At 38.6% G+C, this 20,572-nt stretch overlaps 1 protein-coding gene across 1 annotated transcript in view; it reads right to left on the bottom strand.

The window, feature by feature from the left end:
• Positions 1-358: 358 nt before the first annotated feature.
• LOC139954581 (calcium-activated chloride channel regulator 1-like) overlaps positions 359-20,572 on the bottom strand; it is a 49,445-nt gene continuing 29,231 nt past the window's right edge. Inside the window, exons 3-14 of the mRNA XM_071954448.1 lie at positions 14,577-14,868; positions 10,776-11,101; positions 10,170-10,415; positions 9,649-9,782; positions 8,608-8,701; positions 7,719-8,006; positions 7,141-7,368; positions 6,252-6,383; positions 5,428-5,575; positions 4,716-4,880; positions 3,982-4,203; positions 359-3,284 (exon numbers count right to left, since the gene is read on the bottom strand). Coding sequence (XP_071810549.1) covers positions 2,686-3,284; positions 3,982-4,203; positions 4,716-4,880; positions 5,428-5,575; positions 6,252-6,383; positions 7,141-7,368; positions 7,719-8,006; positions 8,608-8,701; positions 9,649-9,782; positions 10,170-10,415; positions 10,776-11,101; positions 14,577-14,868 — 2,874 coding nt within the window. The 3' untranslated portion in view covers positions 359-2,685. The remainder of the gene's footprint in view (positions 3,285-3,981; positions 4,204-4,715; positions 4,881-5,427; positions 5,576-6,251; positions 6,384-7,140; positions 7,369-7,718; positions 8,007-8,607; positions 8,702-9,648; positions 9,783-10,169; positions 10,416-10,775; positions 11,102-14,576; positions 14,869-20,572) is intronic.

Genomic DNA, 20,572 nt, shown 5'->3' on the forward strand with positions numbered 1-20,572 from the left:
TTGATTTCGAGACCTTAAGTTCTAAACTTGAGGTCTCGAAATCAAATTCGTGGAAAATAAATTCTTTCTCCAAAACTAGGTCGTTTCAGGGGGAGCTGTTTCTCACAATTTTTTATACTATCAACCTCTCCCCATTACTCGTTTCCAAGTAAGGTTTTATGCCAATAGTTGTTTTGAGTAATTACCAACAGTGTCCACTGCCTTTAAATACATCAGCTGGAACACGTATAGCACTTGACTGCAAATAGATAGACCAACATTACATGATACAGTAGTGTTTGTTTTCGAGTAACTGCAGACAATCATATTATGCTTTCAAGTTTATCCGTCAGAGCGCTCTTAGGAGACTTGATCAAATCTAATTAACATTTCTGTCCGGTCAGTAATCATTAATCAAAAAAGTGTAGGCCTGTTTTGTTTAGTTATCTTTAATAACAATAATGACATTTTACAGTGACATAATCTTATAAGCTACTACAATCTTGAAAGACTAAAGCATTTTGATATAGAAATAATTATACACTTACATTTTATTCACAATAACTCTGGTAAAGCTTTGCTTGTTACCTTTAAACACGGGTGATTATAACTCTTAACAGAGATTTAACTGTGTATAGTTACTGAGTGGCTTACTTAGTAACAACTGAGTAAAGTTAGTAACAGGTGGTAGTTATTACTTAGTAACAAAAACTGAGTAAATTCTGGGTAACAGCTGAGTAGTTACTGAGTACTGTAATCATTCCGGAAATTTACAACAATATACAATTATAGTATAACTTAGTTTGAAATTGGACATTGAACATTCACAATGAATATACTGCGAATGTACTTTTTTTTACGTTGGACCTTCACATTATAGTGTTTTGACAGTTATCTACTTTGCTATTTCGTTATTAGGCAAAGAGATTTGTAAAGCGAATGTAAATGTCGATGTAAAAACGACGTTGTCCAAAGTCCAGTAACGAATGACATTCGCTGTGCAAACTCATGTGATTGGCCTATGTCAAATATCAAACTAAACCTACTCACATCAATGAACAATAATATTAACTTCCATGTACTTTGAAGATTATTATCGCGACTGAAAATCGACCACACAATGTTTTTTTAGAAGACAGTATTATCATAGCTGACAAATTTATTTATATATTTGTTTTTCTTTCTTTTATACAAAATATATGTCTAGGAAGAGTTCTTCCATCAAATTATGCAAAGACACGAAACTCGTACATAACAAGATTTGTTTGGTATCTTAACATTAACATTATTACAAGGCCCCTAAGTGTTGTTAAAAAATCTGAATAATGAAATTACTTCTGAAGTACAGTTTACAATATTTATAAAATGTGGAAAAACAATAATTTGAAAACTCAAATTAAACCTATACCTTAACTAAAAGTTATACAGCTCACACGGTTGGCAATACAATACAAATTGTTTACATTTTGGTGAGTTTGCTTTGATGTAATGTTTTGTTTTGGTGAAGAAAAGAACAAACAAATGCTTTGGTATTCAGCCTTTGTCCTTACTTCAGCAAAAGTAGTTAGTATCTTATAGAACTATAAAACGAAGATTTATACCGTAACTATAAGATTTATAGGAGAAACTATGTTCTTAAATACTAAAGTAGTTAGTATCTTATAGAACTATAAAACGAAGATTTATACCGTAACTTTACGATTTATAGGAGAAACTATGTTCTTAAATACCGATACAGTTTTATCTAGTTCTCATTCCAACATTAAAAAGTAAGAGAACCGACTGCATCCAGAAAAACCTGAAGAATGGAAGCTTATACCAACAAATATTTCTTCAAGTAGTATAAAAAAGTTCCCTTTTTTACTTCTAGTCGTATTTAAAGTATTTTCAGTCCTTCAAAAAACGCACAACATTTTCAAGTTGCAACACGGTGCTTCTCCACGTGTATTAGTTAAACTAAATTAACATGACTGGTACACTGCTTTTGTTTTGATTAGCACAAAAAAAATGTTTACAAAAAAATTTTTGCTTAAGCAGCCCTATGAAATTGGGCCCTGCTTGTTTGCTACACAACCCCGCCCCTCCCCCGGTATGTTTTTAGCATGCGCTGATAAGCTTTTTCCATTATGTTGAGAGGGTTTGTATTGCTTGTTTTATGATTTTGTTTTATCGTGTGTTGTTTGCATGTCTAGGTAACGCCTAGGGGCCAATTTCATAGAGCTGATTAAGCAACAAATTTGCTTAAGCACGAAAATAGCTCGCTTATTTTACACATGTTACTGGCCAAAATTGACTAGTATTTAGCTGTTGTTTACTTAGCATAACAATTGAGTGGAGTCTTGGCCGGTAATCTGATTTTACTAAGCAATTAATTTTTTGCTTAAGCAAAATTTTGTGCTTAAGCAGCTCTATGAAATTGGGCCTAGGTCATATTGAGCTTACTGGTTTTATAATTTGGTTTAATCTACCAGTGACAAACGATGTATCGAACTGATACCAAACGTTCTGGCACGGTTTTGTTCTGCCCCTTCTTAACCAAGTCATTGACACTTGTTGATTATTAACACTGATTATTGACGTGTGCGCAGATAATGACGAGCTGACCAGTGTGTATGATTTGGTTAAGCCAAAGGAGTTATTGAAATATCATAGCGTTTGCTGACAGTGTCTCTTCTTGCAGGGCTTTAAACCGAAAGGTTTATCAGCTCATATTTCTTCCAGAACCCATGCAGCGCTAACCCTTCGTGCTGAGCGGGCTTTCGAGTAAGACACACTGGGGCAATTCTCGTCCTTTTTCATTGATCTTATCCTCGTTGTGCACACAAACATCAGCACCACGAGGGAAAATATCATGCACGACACACACACACAGATCACGATCAACATGTTCCTACCAAGGGTCTCAAAAAACTTATTCGTGTTTGACGAATCAGCTGGCGCTTTGGTAACTGGAGATACTATCTTAGTGGATGGCGTCGTTTTGGATGAAGGCGGTGTCGTTTTGTCGATAGAGGGCGTAGTAACACTAGCTCCGTAGTCGATCATGATAGTCGCGATGTTGGATGGGTCTCCTTTTTGTTCCATCTTGTCGATGCCTTGGATACGGAACACAATGAACAACTTGAGACCAGGCTCTACGGACTCCAAGGTGGGAATTCTTAAGCTGACGGTTTGCCGGTTTCCACCTCGCTGTGGATCTAAAAGGTCACCATAAATGTCATCTTCGGCACTGACTCTATGACCACTGTAGAAGTCCGACAGTATGGCAGAAATGTTTTCACCACGTCTGAGATCATACATTGCGACTGGGGAAGAAATCAAGCAACTAATTCAATAAAGAAACTATTAAAAACTTTAAGACTCATCTCTTTGAATCTGCTTACTTGCACTTATGTTAGCGAATTTGAGCTCCTTTCACTTTGGTGAAGCGCCTTGGAATACTTAACTAGAAAGATGGTGCTCAATACGCACGTCTGGTGATTTATGGTTGGTTGATTGAAGAACCACGTTAATAAGGAAGCCATCATGTAAACTTTGTTTACACAGCTAAGTGAGTGCCATAATGTACTCGTATTACAATGCGTAGTATAGCAAAGATGACTCATACATCGTGTACCCCTCTCCATTTTGTCTTCATGTTGTTTTCAGAATGTAAGGAATTCTTTGGAGGATTTGAACATGGTGCTTTTTGTACAAGAGGAAAAAAGTGTGTAAATTATGGGAGTATTTGGACGATACCCTCATAGACCCTTTCGCAAATACTGGTACCACGGCGTTACGCATGGAATGAGGTGCATGCTAGTGATCGCTAGCTAGACCAGCATGCACTTCAATCAAGAGTTAGCGCTTGCTCAATCCATGGAGGAATAAAAATTCAAAGATTTCCAGGACGACTAACTGAAACTCAGATCAAACTTGTCTAAGTGAGTAATCTTGTAATGTCATTTATTTCGTCATCTGATCAAACAAACTTTGAACTTATCATGAAATGTGCAGACGTACCAGTTCCTTTGTCCAAGTCGTCCCCAGGTGCCGTCCATTGCAATGCCAGGATGCCCCTGGCTTTGGACACCGAGCATACTCTTAGATCAGTCACCCTGGATGGAGGGAAGATGTCCTCGGGCATCGCGTCGGCTGACGGGGACGACACGATGGTGAACTCTGAGGGGGGTGTCACCCTCATGAAGGGGTCGACTTCAATCAGGATGGGCTCCTCGGTGTTATCTGATACCAAATAGAAACTCTAGTTATTTTGCTTCTTTATTCCCCAAGAAGATTCACTATAAACTGTTTAGAATGTATTATTATCATAGTTTAGGGCTCATTGATGTTAGAAAAACATTCAGAAGAAAGTCTAGATGATAATAGCCTGTCGAACGACTTTTTGTCGCGATTCTTGACCCTTGTTTGTCCTGAAGGCTTCTACTTCGGAAAGGTTCTTAAACTTGCTTTAAAAAGAAATTGTTTTCCAAAGTTCACTACTAATTTTACCACAATCTACATGAGGTTGAAGTTTGTAGATTGCTGTATGTTTTTTGTTATTTCGAATAAAAATGTTGTTTTGTACATTTTTTTCCATGTGACTTCCAATAAAAGATTCTGACATCTGAGAGTATCCTTTGATTTGGATGGTCTTTACACAACTATCACAATTTAAATTTACTTTTATTTGAATTGATTGATACCCAATTGTATATTATTGGAATAGTATAATACAGAAACACAATAATTCATACTCCAGTTTGGCGACATCACTCCACTTATTGCCTGAGGAAACGTCACTTTCTTGGCTTGACCCATGACCTCATTTTTGACCTGAAGCGTGACCTTGTAAACGCCATCACCGACGAAATCCATAAAGTTTGCTGAGTATATCCCATCATCCCTTGTTGTATCCGCTCCTAAAAATTAACATCGGTTTGTTTATTAGGATCTTGAAAAGGAGCAATGTAAGGTATTATTTTCTTATTTAATATTTTTTTATTTTCCTCAAAGTGGGTGAAAAGCCGAATTCGCAACTCTTTTTTGCATTTCTGTTAGCCACATTACTTGTAAAAACTGACAAATTATAGGTACAACCTTTGTATAAAAGTCTTTAAGTGTTGGTGGGCGTATTGTTTCGTAGTGAATTTTGACTGTTTGCATTATGTAATTCATTAGAAAAGCTATAGTTGTAAACTTGCAGACGGTATAACCTTTCACAATATTTAACTCTGTTCGTCTTCAGCTTGTCTTCTTAGTGAATTATGGAGTTCGGTATGTGTATATCACACTGGCAAACTATAGTTAGTGTAGCAAATATTGCGGCTACAACTATGTTTACATCTCTTGTTGGTTGTAAGACCGATTTGGTCTGGACATTACAAACCATATCTTCTGATGCTAACTGAATATCAGTTAAAAGATAATTGATTCTGACAAAATGTAGATTTTTTCAAATAATCTTACCTGTTCCTCGATCAAACAGCTCTACAATGACCACTCTCGATGTATTGGGTAGTTGTACTAGCGCCCTCACCGTTGCATTTATGATAGGCAGCTCTCCCTGCTTCACGTCCCCATAGATAACAACCCTTTGGTTCTCAGTGAAGTTTACCTAGACACAAATTAGAAGATGATTACGTCGAGCAAGAAATTTGTTAAGATTTCCCTCTTTACTTTAAATGTTTCACGGTTTTTTTGTGAGGAGTATTTTCCCTCTGAATTGAAGTCGTATTCGCGAACTGTGTCCATGGCAGCTTTAGAGCAACCCGCAAATAGCCAATTTCGACAACAGTTGGGGATAATGTGTTCACCATGATGAAAATATTGTGAATTGTTTACACTCTTTCTCCAGACTCACCCAACATTCAACGCCCAAAATAACAGGTTTAGGATCTATCACTCTATTACATGTACACTGTGTCATACTGTAAAACTATTGCCGCGCAACTAACAAGTTGACGGCTTTGGCAACGGCTTTAGTATACAAAGTCCTTGTAGTCAACCCCTGCATAGTATAAACATATTTATCTCATATCAAACCAGTCTGCTTTTAGTGAATGTTTTCTTGTTGCCTGTTTGTCTTTAATCTTATAGCCCCACACTCCATTTGTTGTTGTTGTCCTTTTTTTTTTTTTTTTTTTTTTTTGGGGGGGGGGGGGTTACATAGATTACTTCCCTCTATCCTCTGTGCTTATATTTTGCTTATCTAGGTAATATTGTGAGTGTTGACTTGAATTGAATTGAAATTGAAGTGGCCACAACCTTAGCTTGAAGTGAAAGAAACTGACCTGGTTTTGTCGGATGATGGCACTGGCTCGTAACAGTGGTACGTCAGGATCCGATTGGCGTGAATATACATGTACTTGCATAGTCTGTGATTCGTTGTGCATGTTCCATAAACCATAGCTCCACTCACCAGGCTGCAAACAACAAGAAATATGCTTAAGTTTTTTGGGTCAGCAATCCAACAAGCTTGGATTTAAACCCGCATTAAAAGTTAGAAACTGGACATGAGAGTAAGTGAATTCAACTCAATCAATGCACTCTAATCCAGACGTCTATGTGTGTTTGTTTGGTATTGAGGTTATTTTTTGAGTTGCATAATTCGGTTTACAACGTTGTTAACAAAAATCCGGCTGTTTGATTGGTTTAGAGTGTGTCACATGATTACTTTTTACATTGACAGCCACGCGAACATGATACACACATCAAACAAGTACTATATTCGTAGCAACCAATGCATCACACCCGTAGCAACCAATGAACTACACCGATATCAATTATCGACCAATCTAGTGTACACATAGCAACCAATGTGCTAAACTCACAGCAACCATTGTATTGTACCCATAGCAACCAATGCACTAATGCCATTTCAATTATCAACCAATGTAGTATAGGCCTACCCATAGCAACCCAAATACTAATCATGTACCAATGTACTAATGAACCCAAAGCGATCAGATACAGATACCTACAGCAACATTGTCTGGTACTCAGACGTCAAGAATGTATAGGTTGATAAGAGACAAGTATTGCTGATTTAGTATCCGGTCTACCCTTTAAACTATTACTCCCTTGGTGATCCATAAAGTTTCCAAAGTTTAGCGCTCAAGGCAGTCACTAATATACACCAATGCATCACAAGCTATATAGTAAGTGTCGACAATTACGTACCTCTGCCTTTCCCATAATCCTAATCTCGACAACTTTAGACTCCATGTCAGTATCCATGATGTACTCGGAAGATTGTAGGATGGCTCCGCTGGGCCCCCGTAGCAGAGCTTTCGCCTCGCCCTTTTCCCACGTAAATCGGAACACTGTTTCGTTTCCAGCGCTGCTGTCAATGTAGACATGGCTCGGACCCGTGGCGTTACCAAGTAAGAGCTCTTCACGTCTAGCAATCTGAAACAGACAAACAGGCTAACTTTGAACGCATGGCATATAATGGGGGTTATGTCACTTTATTAACCCCTGCAGTAAGGGCCGCTGTCACCACATTTTGACATGTTTAAATATTTCAATTTATTAGTCTAACCTCATTGTATGGTCAGCTCATGCCTTGATATCCTAAGCTGGACCGTGCCATACGTCTTTAGAGGGGTGTCAATCAACAGGGGGCAAGACACAATTTTGCAAGCATCCTGTGTGTACAGATCGGTTTGCCAGTTGTAGATGGGGCATTTGACGTGCCAATGTGCTAGAGCAAAATTGTTTGAGAACAAAAATTCAAAGCTAAAATTTGTTTTTTGTACCGTTACAAACTTGTCCGTGTCGAGGTATTCTTCGTCCTCCAGTTTCCTCGGTGGTTCCTCGGTAGTTCCGTCATCAGTGAAGGACTTGACAAATCCTTCTCCCCCGTTGTCGTTCGGCAGATGGAGGTTGTCTGATACCTCCCGGCTGTATGCCATGGCTTTCAAGATGGCGCCTGTGGCTGTGACGTCATTTATAGTGTCGTTCAGAAAGGGCGGGGTGTCTTCTAGACCGTCGCTCAAAACGAAAATGATGCTTCCTTGTGGAGAGTCGCCGTTGGTCGACAGGACCTGGTTGACAATGAGAAAGTATTTTGAGGTCGGTAGGGGTGAGAAGACTAAAGGCACTTTCGAAACCATGGGTCAGTTTGGGCTCCGGCTTTAATCCTCCCTCTGCCCGTCTAAATCCCTGTACCAACATTTCTGATAGAGCCCTAGTTGGAGCCTTAAAGAAGCCGCAGTTTCGAGGAAGGGCCTTGACCCAAAGTGAATCCATTGTTATTTTGAACTCTGCCCATGCTCAACTAGAACTACGTCAACAATTGAAGATTACATAGTTGGTCTGCTGCCACCTAGCGCTTCAAACTTTACAATTAATCTCGCGAGTACTTGATAGTTTTGCTTAAAAGTCGTGGGTGTTATGTGAGTTGCTTGTTTAAAATCGCAATTTTAACGTGATGCGCAGTCTGGACAATGTTCTGCTCATTCTGGACATTGTAGTGTGTTATTTGCCTGCTTTTCTTGATGCAGTGTGCTTTTAATCGACACCATTATGCAGGAGGTCCGAGGTTTTGAATGCCTTCTTCAACTTGTTTGAAAACAGATAACCTAACAAAATTTACTTCAGGCCATGTTTTGCTTTAACAAAAAAAAATAGTCCTTCCACCCGTACCTCTAATGACTTGAGCAGACCGGCACCGATACTTGCATTTCCTCTGGCCATTGTTGGTAGCCTGTCCACCAAACTCTGGCGACTACTTTGGAATCTAACAAAGAACAAAAGGGTGTGATAAGAAAAGATGACTCTTTCTTCGTTCTAGCCTGTTTCACCCCTCTGCTGGAGGAAAGCTTCTTCATCAATTCTCAATGTCACTCTCCTGAGCTGTATGTTTCCAATCAATCCCACTTAATGTGCTTGGTTCATCGCTATGTTTTGTTTCGTCTCCCTCTACTTCTTGTTCGAAGTTTATTGGAGTCTAATTGATTGTTTTGCATGCCCACCTGTAGCCATATCTCCGTGCTATAGGTGACATGCCTGAAGTGCCTATTACCACTTCTTTTAATGAATGGTATAATATCATACCATGTTGAATTCTTTACTTAGGTTCCGATTGGTGACACCCTGTCCGTCCCTTATCATTATTCTTTCCATGTCTTCCTTTTCACTCTTTAATTGTGGTAGACATGATTGTGTCGGCATCATATGACAGGACAACTATACTTTAACTTGTAGAGTCAATGCATTTTTAGGGACTTTGAAAGAGGTGGTCACGAAAGAGTGTCCCAACAAAAAAGGTAATATCATGGGAAAATAAATAGCTATAGACCATTTAATCATATTTGCACTTAACCCTTGAGTGTGGGTTAACCTCATATAATATACAAATACAGGAAGGTTCTACTGGTTGTACTGTATCCTCAAAACAACACATTTATTTCGGGGGGGCGTGGGAAGCTCAGAGCCAAGAACAGCTTGTTATAAGACACCTCCTAAGAAAATATCGTTTATCAATGGGTTAGATTGAGGTTGGTCTGCATGTCTGTACAACTTTGTGCCGAGTACAAATATTTAGCCAGTCCATCATAAGAAACCTATAACTCTGGGACCTGATCCCCCTCTTAGATATGTGGAATGGTCCAGTCTATGATATCAAGGACGCAGACTCAGGGCATTGCATTTCTTTGTGGGGTGGGGATAGAATCCACTTCTTACCTGATCTCTGTGAGTGGCGCTAAGACGGACGCTGTAGAGTTAAACTGAATGAGTGAAACCCAGGTGCCTTTTGGTAAGACGGTGTTAATGTAGTAACGGCAAGCACTGACGAGTCTCTCGAATTTGCTATTATTCTGCAGATCATTAAACAATAATTTGCAGGTTAAAAGATACTTTAAATAACGTCATCCGTGACGTCATACCCAACAAGGTCTTGCAGCAAGTCTATGGCAGTCAAGTTAGTTTGATATTGGACATTGGGCATTCGCGTAGGATTGTACAGTGAATGTCGTTGTTGCTGGACTTGCCCATAGGTTTGTACCACCAGTGAGTGTTTACCCTGTACATCAAAAGTCTCTGGTATTGTCAATCTGAATAGATTGATTATGGAAAAGCACAAAGTATGATTTTGTTTTGGTCAGTAGAGTTTTTGTGTACACAGTCAGTTCGCTTGGTCCAGATCGCTTCCTAACCGTATCTAAATTACATTGTGTAATACTGATTGTTCATTCATCACTTACATTCATACTGCTTGATGTATCCAGAACAAACACAGCCCGTTTCTTGAACAGCCTCTTCACACTGATTTGTGGCTCAGTGTTGACGCCCTCTCGTGGTAGGTTTGCGCCATTTACAAAGTCTGGTGACGTCAGCATGACGTCCCAGGCGCTGCGTCCATTGCATAGAATGTTGTGCCGAGATGGGGCTTCGGTGTTGTGCAGTGACCCCGGGTCACCATCGGGGTTGCTATGGCAAAACCCTATTATCTATACCATAATAAAGAGGGAGGAATAATTGTTGGCTTTATTCATTTTTCCAAAAATCGAAGCCCGAGACACGTCTTAACTTGGATGGTTTCAATGCGTTCTTACGTCTATGGATACAGAATTAAACTAGTCCTAGGTCCTATATAAGATTAACGCTAAAGTTAGGAAGAGTTTTGCGAAACTGACGGCAGACACTCCATACGAATCACATTCTATCATAAATGGTTCTATAGTCTACTGAACACATAGCCAGAGCAAAGGAAAGTATTGTGTGTATATTAAGGAACCAATTCTTTGATTGGTAATGCTCTAAATGATATACACCTTTTTGATTCGCTATAACTCTAAAACATTCATTACCTCGTTGGTGAAATGAGCGTACATCAGTGATCCTGTTGCACCTCGCAGTTGCTCAAGATGCGGTCGAAATCTACACTTCGGTCCCGGCAGACGGCCGGTACTCTCCCCGCCGACGTCGCATTGAATTTCCCCAGTGGCATCGGGGTTAGTTTCACCCTCATTCTCCCGCCGGGAATACTTCACGATGTCCCCGGTGACTGCCTTGGAGCACCTGGTTGGCTCCACGGAGCCCGTACTTGATATGTAGAAATGATCATCTGGTCCGGAGGGGTATTCATCGTAGAGACCCCATCGCAGATGACCCCATTCATGTACTATGACTCGAGCTGGTGGCACGGAGGGCAGTGGAGAGGGTGTACAAGAATGGATATATATTAGACACCTTTTTACATATCTCCAAGGCAGAATACCGCCTTACTGTCTAATGGGTTAATATATTATAAAAAGAACCCATATTTATCATAGGAAGAGTAACAGTAATAGTTAACCCTGGTGTTTCTGTCAGGTTGGTGTATAGTGGTGTCTTGCCTCGCTTTCCTCCTCTGGGACACCGGTTCGTGTCTCATCGGGGCACTATGTGGATAAGGTTTTCAGTCCCTACTTGACTGCGTGGGTTTTCTCTGGAATAATTTTCTCTGGGTTTTCTTCCCACATCTAAAACTGAAATTTCTTCATCGTGTTCTCTTCTCGTTTGGCTCAAAATAGAGTGTTGAGAATACAATTTTAATATCCAGATTATGGTTCACACTAGAAAGCATTCTGGTGTTTTCACAAGATAAATAAAATGACAGTGCTAGTAATATCAACATTGTCTAGGTAATATCTCCTGAAGACAAGCAAAGTACATTGCTCGAAACGTCGAGCTGTCACCAAAGGCTCGTCCCAGGGCCAACACTTGTCACAGAATTAGATTTGTAACATGTGCCCCGCAATCATTACTATAGAAACTGTTACTACTTAATTTACAAGTATCTGAACTGAAATTGTATTTCAGGAAAAGATGTACACATTATTTTCGACGGAAGAATAGGTAAACAAATAAATAAACGTGACTTGGAAGTTTGGAATCGAGTAGCTTTATTGTACTTGTGAAAAAAAAATAATAATGTTACAGTAACCGTTAAACCGCCTGTAGCGACTTGTCACACAAGATGTGCCGACAAATCGGATTTGGATTGGGACTAATTGCTATGCGTATCATGTATCACGCCCCCAGCGACAGCAAACGTGAGCAAGTAACGAGAATACGTGGTCTAGTCTGGCCATCGATTGTGTATAAAGGGGGACTAGGGCATTAGCCTTTTTGAGGTATGGTGGCCACTGTGGCACCATAGGAGTGCACTGTGTAATTCGGGTGTATCCCAAACCTTACATTGTTATAGTAATGTGTCTGCCATATCTATAAAAAATTCTTATTGACAACAACACAGTATCCACAATTCTGCGCGCTTCACTTTGGTTGCCGGTGTCCCAGGGAATTCTGTTCGCTGGAGAATCGGTCCCCCATTGGAAATTAACACGGGCAGGGTAAGGATGACCGAAGAGAGGGCGCTATCAGAAGAAGTTTATATAAATCTCCGGGGGGGGGGGCACACCGCCATCTACTGCCACACCGGTGCTGCATAATCCTAAAGAGTTGAGATTGTTTCTGGAAAGGGGTTATCTGAAATGCCCTTTAGCATGGGGAGCTTAAGGTGACTTTTTTTCGTGCACCAAACACAATGATTTTTAATATTTTATCACAAAATGCCAATTCCAGTTCATATGTAATGCCAACTTCCAATAGTAAAAGCTGAAACATTTGATAAGAATGTAAGAAAAACTGATTCAGATTTTCGTGCTTAAAAGTCGGATAAACAAATCACTTCATGTTGCTTCATTTCAGAACTCGATGTCAAAAGATTTGTGAATAATAAGTTTATATTCGGGTTTATTAAAACTCCGATCTTGGAAATATTGTGTAAACTACTTTTACTCCATCCTTTTTAAGTAACTGTAGGGGGACTGACCTCATGACAGAGGACGTGTTTACATCAAACCAATTTACATACCATGGCCCATGGGTTATAGGGCTTTGTTTCCAATTACTAATTCTGATTGAGTTGTCAAGGGTTTGCAATCTGCGCTTTGTGTTTAAAGGCAGTGGACGCTATTGGTAATTGTCAAAGACTAGCTTCCACAGTTGATGTACCTCAACATATGCATAAAATAACAAACCTGTGAAAATTTGAGCTCAATCGGTCATCGAACTTGCGAGATAATAATGAAGAAAAAAAAACACCCTTGTCACTCGAGGTTGTGTGCGTTTAGATGCTTGATTTCGAGACCTCAAGTTCTAAATCTGAGGTATCGAAATCAAATTTGTGGAAAATTACTTCTTTCTCGAAAACTATGGCACTTCAGAGGGAGCTGTTACTCCGATGTTTTATACCATCAACCTCTCTCCATTACTCGTCACCAAGAAAGGTTTTATGCTAATAATTATTTTGAGTAATTACCAATAGTGTCCACTGCCTTTAACGGAACAATACAGAATTGTTTTTTTCCTACAAAAACGTTGCTGAAAGTGTTATCACTTTATGTAATCCACCATACATAAACCGACAAATCTGTCGAAGTTTGAGATCGATCGGCCATCTGGGTCACGAGAAAATATTGAAAAACCGATTGCACATTTTTTTGCATGACATCGATTCAATGTTTTTTATTTTATAAATTGCTCACTGAGCGAAAAACTCAAAACAGGAATTAAATTGTATTTGTTTCTCATCCAATATGAAATTTCAGAAAAAAAAATATTTCAAGTGATGTTTTCTACTGTCATCATCATTAGTAGACCTCAAGTTTGATGTAAATCTGTGATCTTAGACGAGTTTTTTTTTCTTACCAATTCTGTACTGATCCTTTAAAAACTGCGAACGAATTTAGCAAATGTTACCGAACACTCATCATGTCAAATCGAATTGTCGGTACCGTAAAGTATCGTCTTTTGACACAGGCAGTAAAAAAATAAATAAAACAAAAACAAACAAACTAAGACAACTTTTGACAAAGTGTTGTCTGAGGAAATTGATGGACGTGAAACTCACCGGCTTTTGCATGACGTCTGTAAAACGGATTGAATTTTTGGTGTAAATTTAAAGACTTCAAACTTTTGGTTAATACATCCTGTTTATAAATTAGATTGTTGCCAAAGTGGACATAATTATTTTGGTGTTAAATTTTGATTGTTGCCCCGGGGTTGGCGCTAAAGATCATATGTTTACAATCTATTTAAATGATAAAATTTTAACATAAATGAAACTTGGCTCAGTACACATATTAACACAATCAATAATAAGGCACGATCACACTGCAACAACTGCAGTCGATTTCACAATAAGTTAGGACTCGTCTTATCTCGAGTTAAGACGAGTAACTCGTCCTAACTTAGGATTAATCTTAAGGTCTGCATGCTACAGTGCAGGGTTGGGACTTGTCCTAAGTCCTAAGATTAATCCTAAGTTAGGAAGAGTTTTGTGAAATCGACGGCTGGGGTGTTAAAATTTAGACCATGGTTGCTGTCAACTCATTACAAAAAAATAATCTAAATTCAAATCATGGTTTGTTCAAATCCCAACACAATTAATTTTGTGTTGTTGTAACAACCTTTTGAGGTTACATATGATTCTGGTGATTACTAATACCAAGAGATACAAAATGTTGTATAGTATTCTCGATGATATAATTAGCACATCCAAGAAACTAATCTCCCCTTTCCCTTGAGCACACACCCTATAGAGAGGAGGGAAAAATACTCACAGAGATTCCCCAAGGCCTCTTCCATACCTCCGGAGAACACCTCACTGGTCATGTGAAGATACACCCCTTCCTCCCCGCAGCTCCCGGGCTGTTTGACGAAGGGCTGGGCCGGGATATCGGTACTGCTTGCCGTGTTTAGGACAATATTGGCGGTGCGGAAGCTCTCTGTAAAACCGGGCATGTAGGCCGGGCTGAATCCCCAGGTCTGCGGGACAAGAATTGTCATCTCTCGGATGTAGGCTCGGTGATCGGTTGCCTGGTATAAAACTGCGGATGCCTCTTTGAAAACAGCCTAAAATAATCAAATGAATAACCCAAGATATAAAAAAAAAAGTGATTTTAGCTTTTATACGCGCACAAAATGGTAATGGGAATCATTGTTACAGTTTCCTCATGAAGAAATTGAAAGTGCTCCCAGAAATTTGTATGATATAGGATCGGTAGGATAAAAAACGTAAATTTTAATGTTTGATTTTAGTCCGTAAGAATACTGATATCAAGTTCATACGAGAACCGTTTTGTCTGTAAAATATTTTCCTCTGAAATAAAGTCAAACTAAAAAAAAACAGGAAATTTAAAAGATGAATTTACTAATGAACAACTGATTTTGGTTGTTACAAATTAAATTAAGAACAATATTTACAAGCTGTAAATTTGTGCATGGCTTTTACTGTTTTGACCTGACTCTCACAAAGCCCACATAGTCCCAGAGTTTTTGTATAATTGCCGTTGATCGCACAAAACATGAGCTGTGTCTACGATTGTTTGTCAGCTCTATCATGTATAATACCTAAAATGCTACATGATATATACAATTTAGATTAATTTAGATTTAAAAAATAATTAAGAAAGAATTACTGTTCCTATATGAAGCAAGCTGTTTCCAAATTGTAAAAACGACCTCATGGTAATTTTTTTTATCCAGATGAGTGGTATCAACCATGATTAAAGGCAGTGGACACTATTGGTAATTACTCAAAAAATTTATTAGCATAAAACCTTACTTGGTATCGAGTAATAGAGAGCTGTTGAAAGTATAAAACACTGTGAGAAACGGCTCCCTCTGAAGTGGAGTAGTTTTCGAGAAAGAAGACATTTTCCACGAATTCGATTTCGAGACCTCAAGTTTAGAATTTGAGGTCTCGAAATCAAGCATCTGAAAGCACACAACTCCGTGTGACAAGGGTGATTTATCTTTCATTATTATCTCGCAACTTTTACGACCAATTGAGCTCAGATTTTCACACAGGTTTGTTATTTTATGCATAAGATGAGATACACCAAGTGAGAAGTTTGACAATTACCAATAGTGTCCACTGTCTTTAAAGATAAATCTGAAGGACCTTTTGAGATCTTGAAAGACAATTAAAGGATGAGGAGACACCATCAATGTCTTAATGCAGATATGAGATGATGTCCTCGACCCTCAGATTCTGGCTAATATAAGCACTTTTATCAGTTGCATCTTAGAATCTAGTGGCGAGTTCGTACAAAATGACCACGTATAGAGAATCTTAAGATATCAAATGTCATCATCGATGAGGTGGAAATGGAGATGGAGTCTTGAGATGAAGTGAAATAATTACAATGTTCTGGTCAGCTCTGGTCATTGACTTAGGTGACGAAGAAAAACCTTCAAACAAAAAAAGCAGACTGTGGACAGTATCCAACCAATATGAAATCATTAAGAATACTCAGTAGGCCCTAACGCCCCACACTAGTTGTAACCAAGTGCTAAAGTGATAGATACATGATTGAAGTCTAAAACTATTACACTGTTTTAGCTAAAATTGTGCATTATTTGTTTGTTTACGAAGTGCAAGTAAACACTTTTGTACCATAACAATTTTCCTGGATGAGCTGCCTTCAATTAAACACAAAAAATATGTTTTTTACTATTGTGTTTTTTTTGGTGCTGCGTTGTTGTAATTTTAGTTTTTTAGTCTTTGTTACTGATATGTACAAACTTTTAATTCTTGTAAAGTGGTCGCATTCTTTTGTATAGCCGCATGCCTATCTCGTGTTTCAAATATGAATAAAACAGAATAATAAAAATAACAATAAAGAGAATCAAGGTTTTACAATGGGGATTGAACTCATCGTTGGCACTACAAGATTCCAGTGGACCCATTGCAGGCATTGATACAGACCCAGAATACGCATGCAGGATTCTGGGTACCAAACCACCTGCAAATCGGGGCCCAATTTCAAAAGCACAAAATGTTTGCTAAGCACAAAAAAAATTATGCTAAGCAGAAATTGGCTACCATCCATACACAAAGTTGCGGTGTTTTTCCAAGGGTAGTCCTTTCGTATTGTATGCTTAAAGTTATGTGTGTGGTACTTTCATCTTGACGGTCGTTTTCTGCTTGTATGAACTCAGCCTGTTTTTAATCAATCCATATAGCAATAATAATGAAAATTGCGGCGCTGCTTGGCAACCTTGGAAACATTTTCAATTCACTTTAAACTCAATTCTTTATTGTCAACTCTTAAATAAAATATTGAAATTTTAACATTTTAATATCTTTAATTGATTAAAGCTCAAAGACCGGGATGGTAACATAAAAAAATATGGAAAAGATAGTCAGACAACATTTATATTTTAGACAGTGCAGTACAACAAATAAAGGACATTGGCAAGAGTAAAATACATCAAATCTCAGCCTCAAATTGTTCTCTCCTCCTCCCCAAACAAGCACCTATACTGAGATACACGAACAACTTAAAGTAACATTACAAAATTGGTTGTGGCTAACAAAACAGTTGCTGGCAGTGTAAGCGCTTTATGCAATCCACCGACAAACCTGTAAAAATTTGAGATCGAGCGACCATCTGGGTCACAGGAAAATATTGAAAACCGACAACACATTTTCCAAGATATCGATTGAAAAGAAAATCAATAAAACGCTCACTATAAGCGATAGACTCCAAACGGGAAATTAATTTTTCAAAAATAGGATATTTCAGACAGAAATATTTAAAGGGACTTTTTCTACTATCATCATCATTAGACTGTGTATAAGGTTTGTGTGAATTTGTTGTCTTAGACGAGTTTTTTTCTTACAAGTTGTATAATGTTTGTTAATGTTCCTCTCAACATAAACAATTATTGGAAAACTGATTAAAAAAAACACATTGAGAAGTAAAATAAAAAACAACCCCTTGCTGCCCACCAGTGGCCAGCCTTTCCATTTGAAAATACCAAGATAAGCTCATTTATAGATAGATAGTGTTCCGGTTTAAACATTAAGAAGTATTTAACTCACAAAATATATACTTATGTCCTGCAATCGACGGGTAGACAGAAGGTTGAAATAATTATATTTTATGATTTATCAATTACTCTCAATAGAGAAAATGGAAAGTGGGGAACATTTGCGTCCACGACCATGCAAGAAAAAACAAATTAGATATTATGAGTTGCCGAAACCTCGTATACGAGTTTGAAATTATTATTGTTATGAGAATCTTGCGAATTTAAAGCTACACTCTAAATTATCTCAGTTCATATCAGAATTGACCCGTTTATAGTCAGGTGTCTTAGTGTAACAATACCAAGGTTACCATTACTCGGCTGATAAAAACGCCATTTTCTCTCGGCTTATATCAGGGATTGACCCGTATTCCGGGTCACGGACGCCTGACCTATTCTGGGTCATGCAAGCTGGTATAGGGAATTTGGTCAAACAGATTGACTCCGATTCTGCGTCAGTTTGAGACTGTTTCGGGTCAGAGTGACACAGACATGGGCCACTGACCCCACAACTGACCCAGTTGGCAAAAAGGTTATTAATCTTGGCTCGGAATGTTGAAGCTTGTTCCCCGCTCTGCCCTGCTCGTTATCCTTCCCCATGGAGCTATTTTCTTTAAATTTGAAACGAACATCAACCATACATAATAACAACAATAAATTTAACCATTTTTATAAAGCGCATATCACCGAGAGGTCCCTATGCGCTGTCAGTATTTTCCTGCAAGATATGCATATTTAATGGAGGTACTCCATGCGTCTATATATAGCTATGTGTTGAATTATGAGACCTATTATGACCATGTATGATTTACAAGGTGATGTGGTGCAATATGTCTTTAGCCAATCTGTTCACCGTTATGTCTGGTAATTGATCCATCGCGCAATCCCATTAGTGATCAACCACTTCAACAACCTCCTTCAAAGGAGTCGTCCGTCTTTCTCATCGTGTCAGAGCTTTCCTTTCATCAAGGCAATCTTCTTTGATTTTGTTTGTCCTGATGATGTTTTGATTGTTCCCCTCCTTTATGCTTCATGCCCAACCTAAAGTGTCTGCAGTATCAGGCCCTTTTCGAGACCAAGGCTTTGGATTCAGCTTCATGCTCCATCCTATCGTCTGAAGCCCTGAACACGTATACGCAACGCATGTGCAAGTGTCGAAGCAGCGGGGCCAAATTATAGCCTGAGCCGAATCTGGTGCAGATGAGCGGGGTTTCGAAAAGGTCCCAAGTGTCTCATTGGCCTCGTCTCGTCAGCTCGTTTTCCTGTTGCCGACTGAATTTGTCCTCACTCAATCAGCCTTCATTTACTCCTCTTTCAATTATTCCTGTCTGTCGTCTCTGGCTTCATCATTCGCGAACGGACACCAAACCCTCAGGAATCTGAGTATTAAGGATTCATGCGTGAATTGTATTCAGATGAAATGTTATTGGAAGGAAAAGCCCAAAACCATATTAGTCTGAATGAAGGGAATCCTTTTTCAAAATAGTTTATTTCATCAGCTGCAGTGCTTCCTTGCTAAGAAAGTTTTAATGGTCACTATTTTTTGGAGAACACACCATTCCATGACCCTACCTTTAAAGGGTCTGTGTACTTTTTGTAACACACTACAATGTCCACAGGTTTACATTCTGTCCTTCCTCTATGATTAAACTTACAAGGTTTGAAGATAATGATGATAAAAAGCTGTCCTTATAATATTACTTGCTGTGAGGTGCTATAGTTTTTGAGAAATGAGAAAAACAATGTCACGAAAATAATGTTCGTCTCAGGAGGCGAAAATTAGTTTAAATTCAGCACGTACAACATATTTCACGTATACATGCATGTACATGCACGCGTGACTCTCCTGAAAACATTGCTTTTGTGATTTTCACTTCGAATCTTTTTCTCAAACGCTTGACGACTAATGAAGCTGATGTTACATACATCTTCGTTCACAGTGAGTGATTTATGTCATGGCCGAAAACAACTAGGTATCAAAATCCTTAAAAGGCACTGGACACTAAAATTGGCAGAATAAAAACTTACTTGGTAACTAGCAATGGAGAGCTGTTGATAGTATAAAACAATGTCAGAAACGGCTCCCTCTGAAGTAATGTAATTTTTGGAGCAAGAGGTAATTATTTCCCACTCCAATAATAAAAGGCTTCTAAAAGCTTTTTATTATGCATCTGAAAGCACACAAAGTAACGCAACAGGGGTGTTTTTTCGTCCATTATTCTCTTGCAAATTCGATGACATTTTCACAGGTTTGTTATTTTAATCATTATGTTGTGATACACAGTGCAAATACAGGGGCCAATTTCATAGAGCTGCTTAAACAACAATTTTGCTTAAGCACGAAAATATAGCTCGCTTATTTTACACATGTTACTGGCCAAAATTTCATGCCATATACATTGCTTATGACTAGTATTTAGCTGTTGTTTATACTTAGCATAACAATTAAGTGGTATCTTGGCCGGTAATCTGATTTTACTAAGCAATGAATTTTTTGCTTAAGCAAAATTTTGTGCCTAAGCAGCTCTATGAAATTGGGCCCTGGTCTTTGACAATTACCAAACGGGTCCAGTGCCTTTAAGCTGGGGTGTGTATATAGAATGGGAGACAATCATTAACTTGAAAACACTCAGGATAATTAAGTACCCTGAATCAAGGAGACTGGATGGAACGATCAATCGATGCACATGAGTACATCATGGACTGATGATTAACACCAATCAGTGCGGCTACTTCAGGC

The sequence above is a fragment of the Asterias amurensis genome, chromosome 2 (assembly GCF_032118995.1).
Source record: "Asterias amurensis chromosome 2, ASM3211899v1".
In the NCBI taxonomy this organism is placed as follows: domain Eukaryota; kingdom Metazoa; phylum Echinodermata; class Asteroidea; order Forcipulatida; family Asteriidae; genus Asterias; species Asterias amurensis.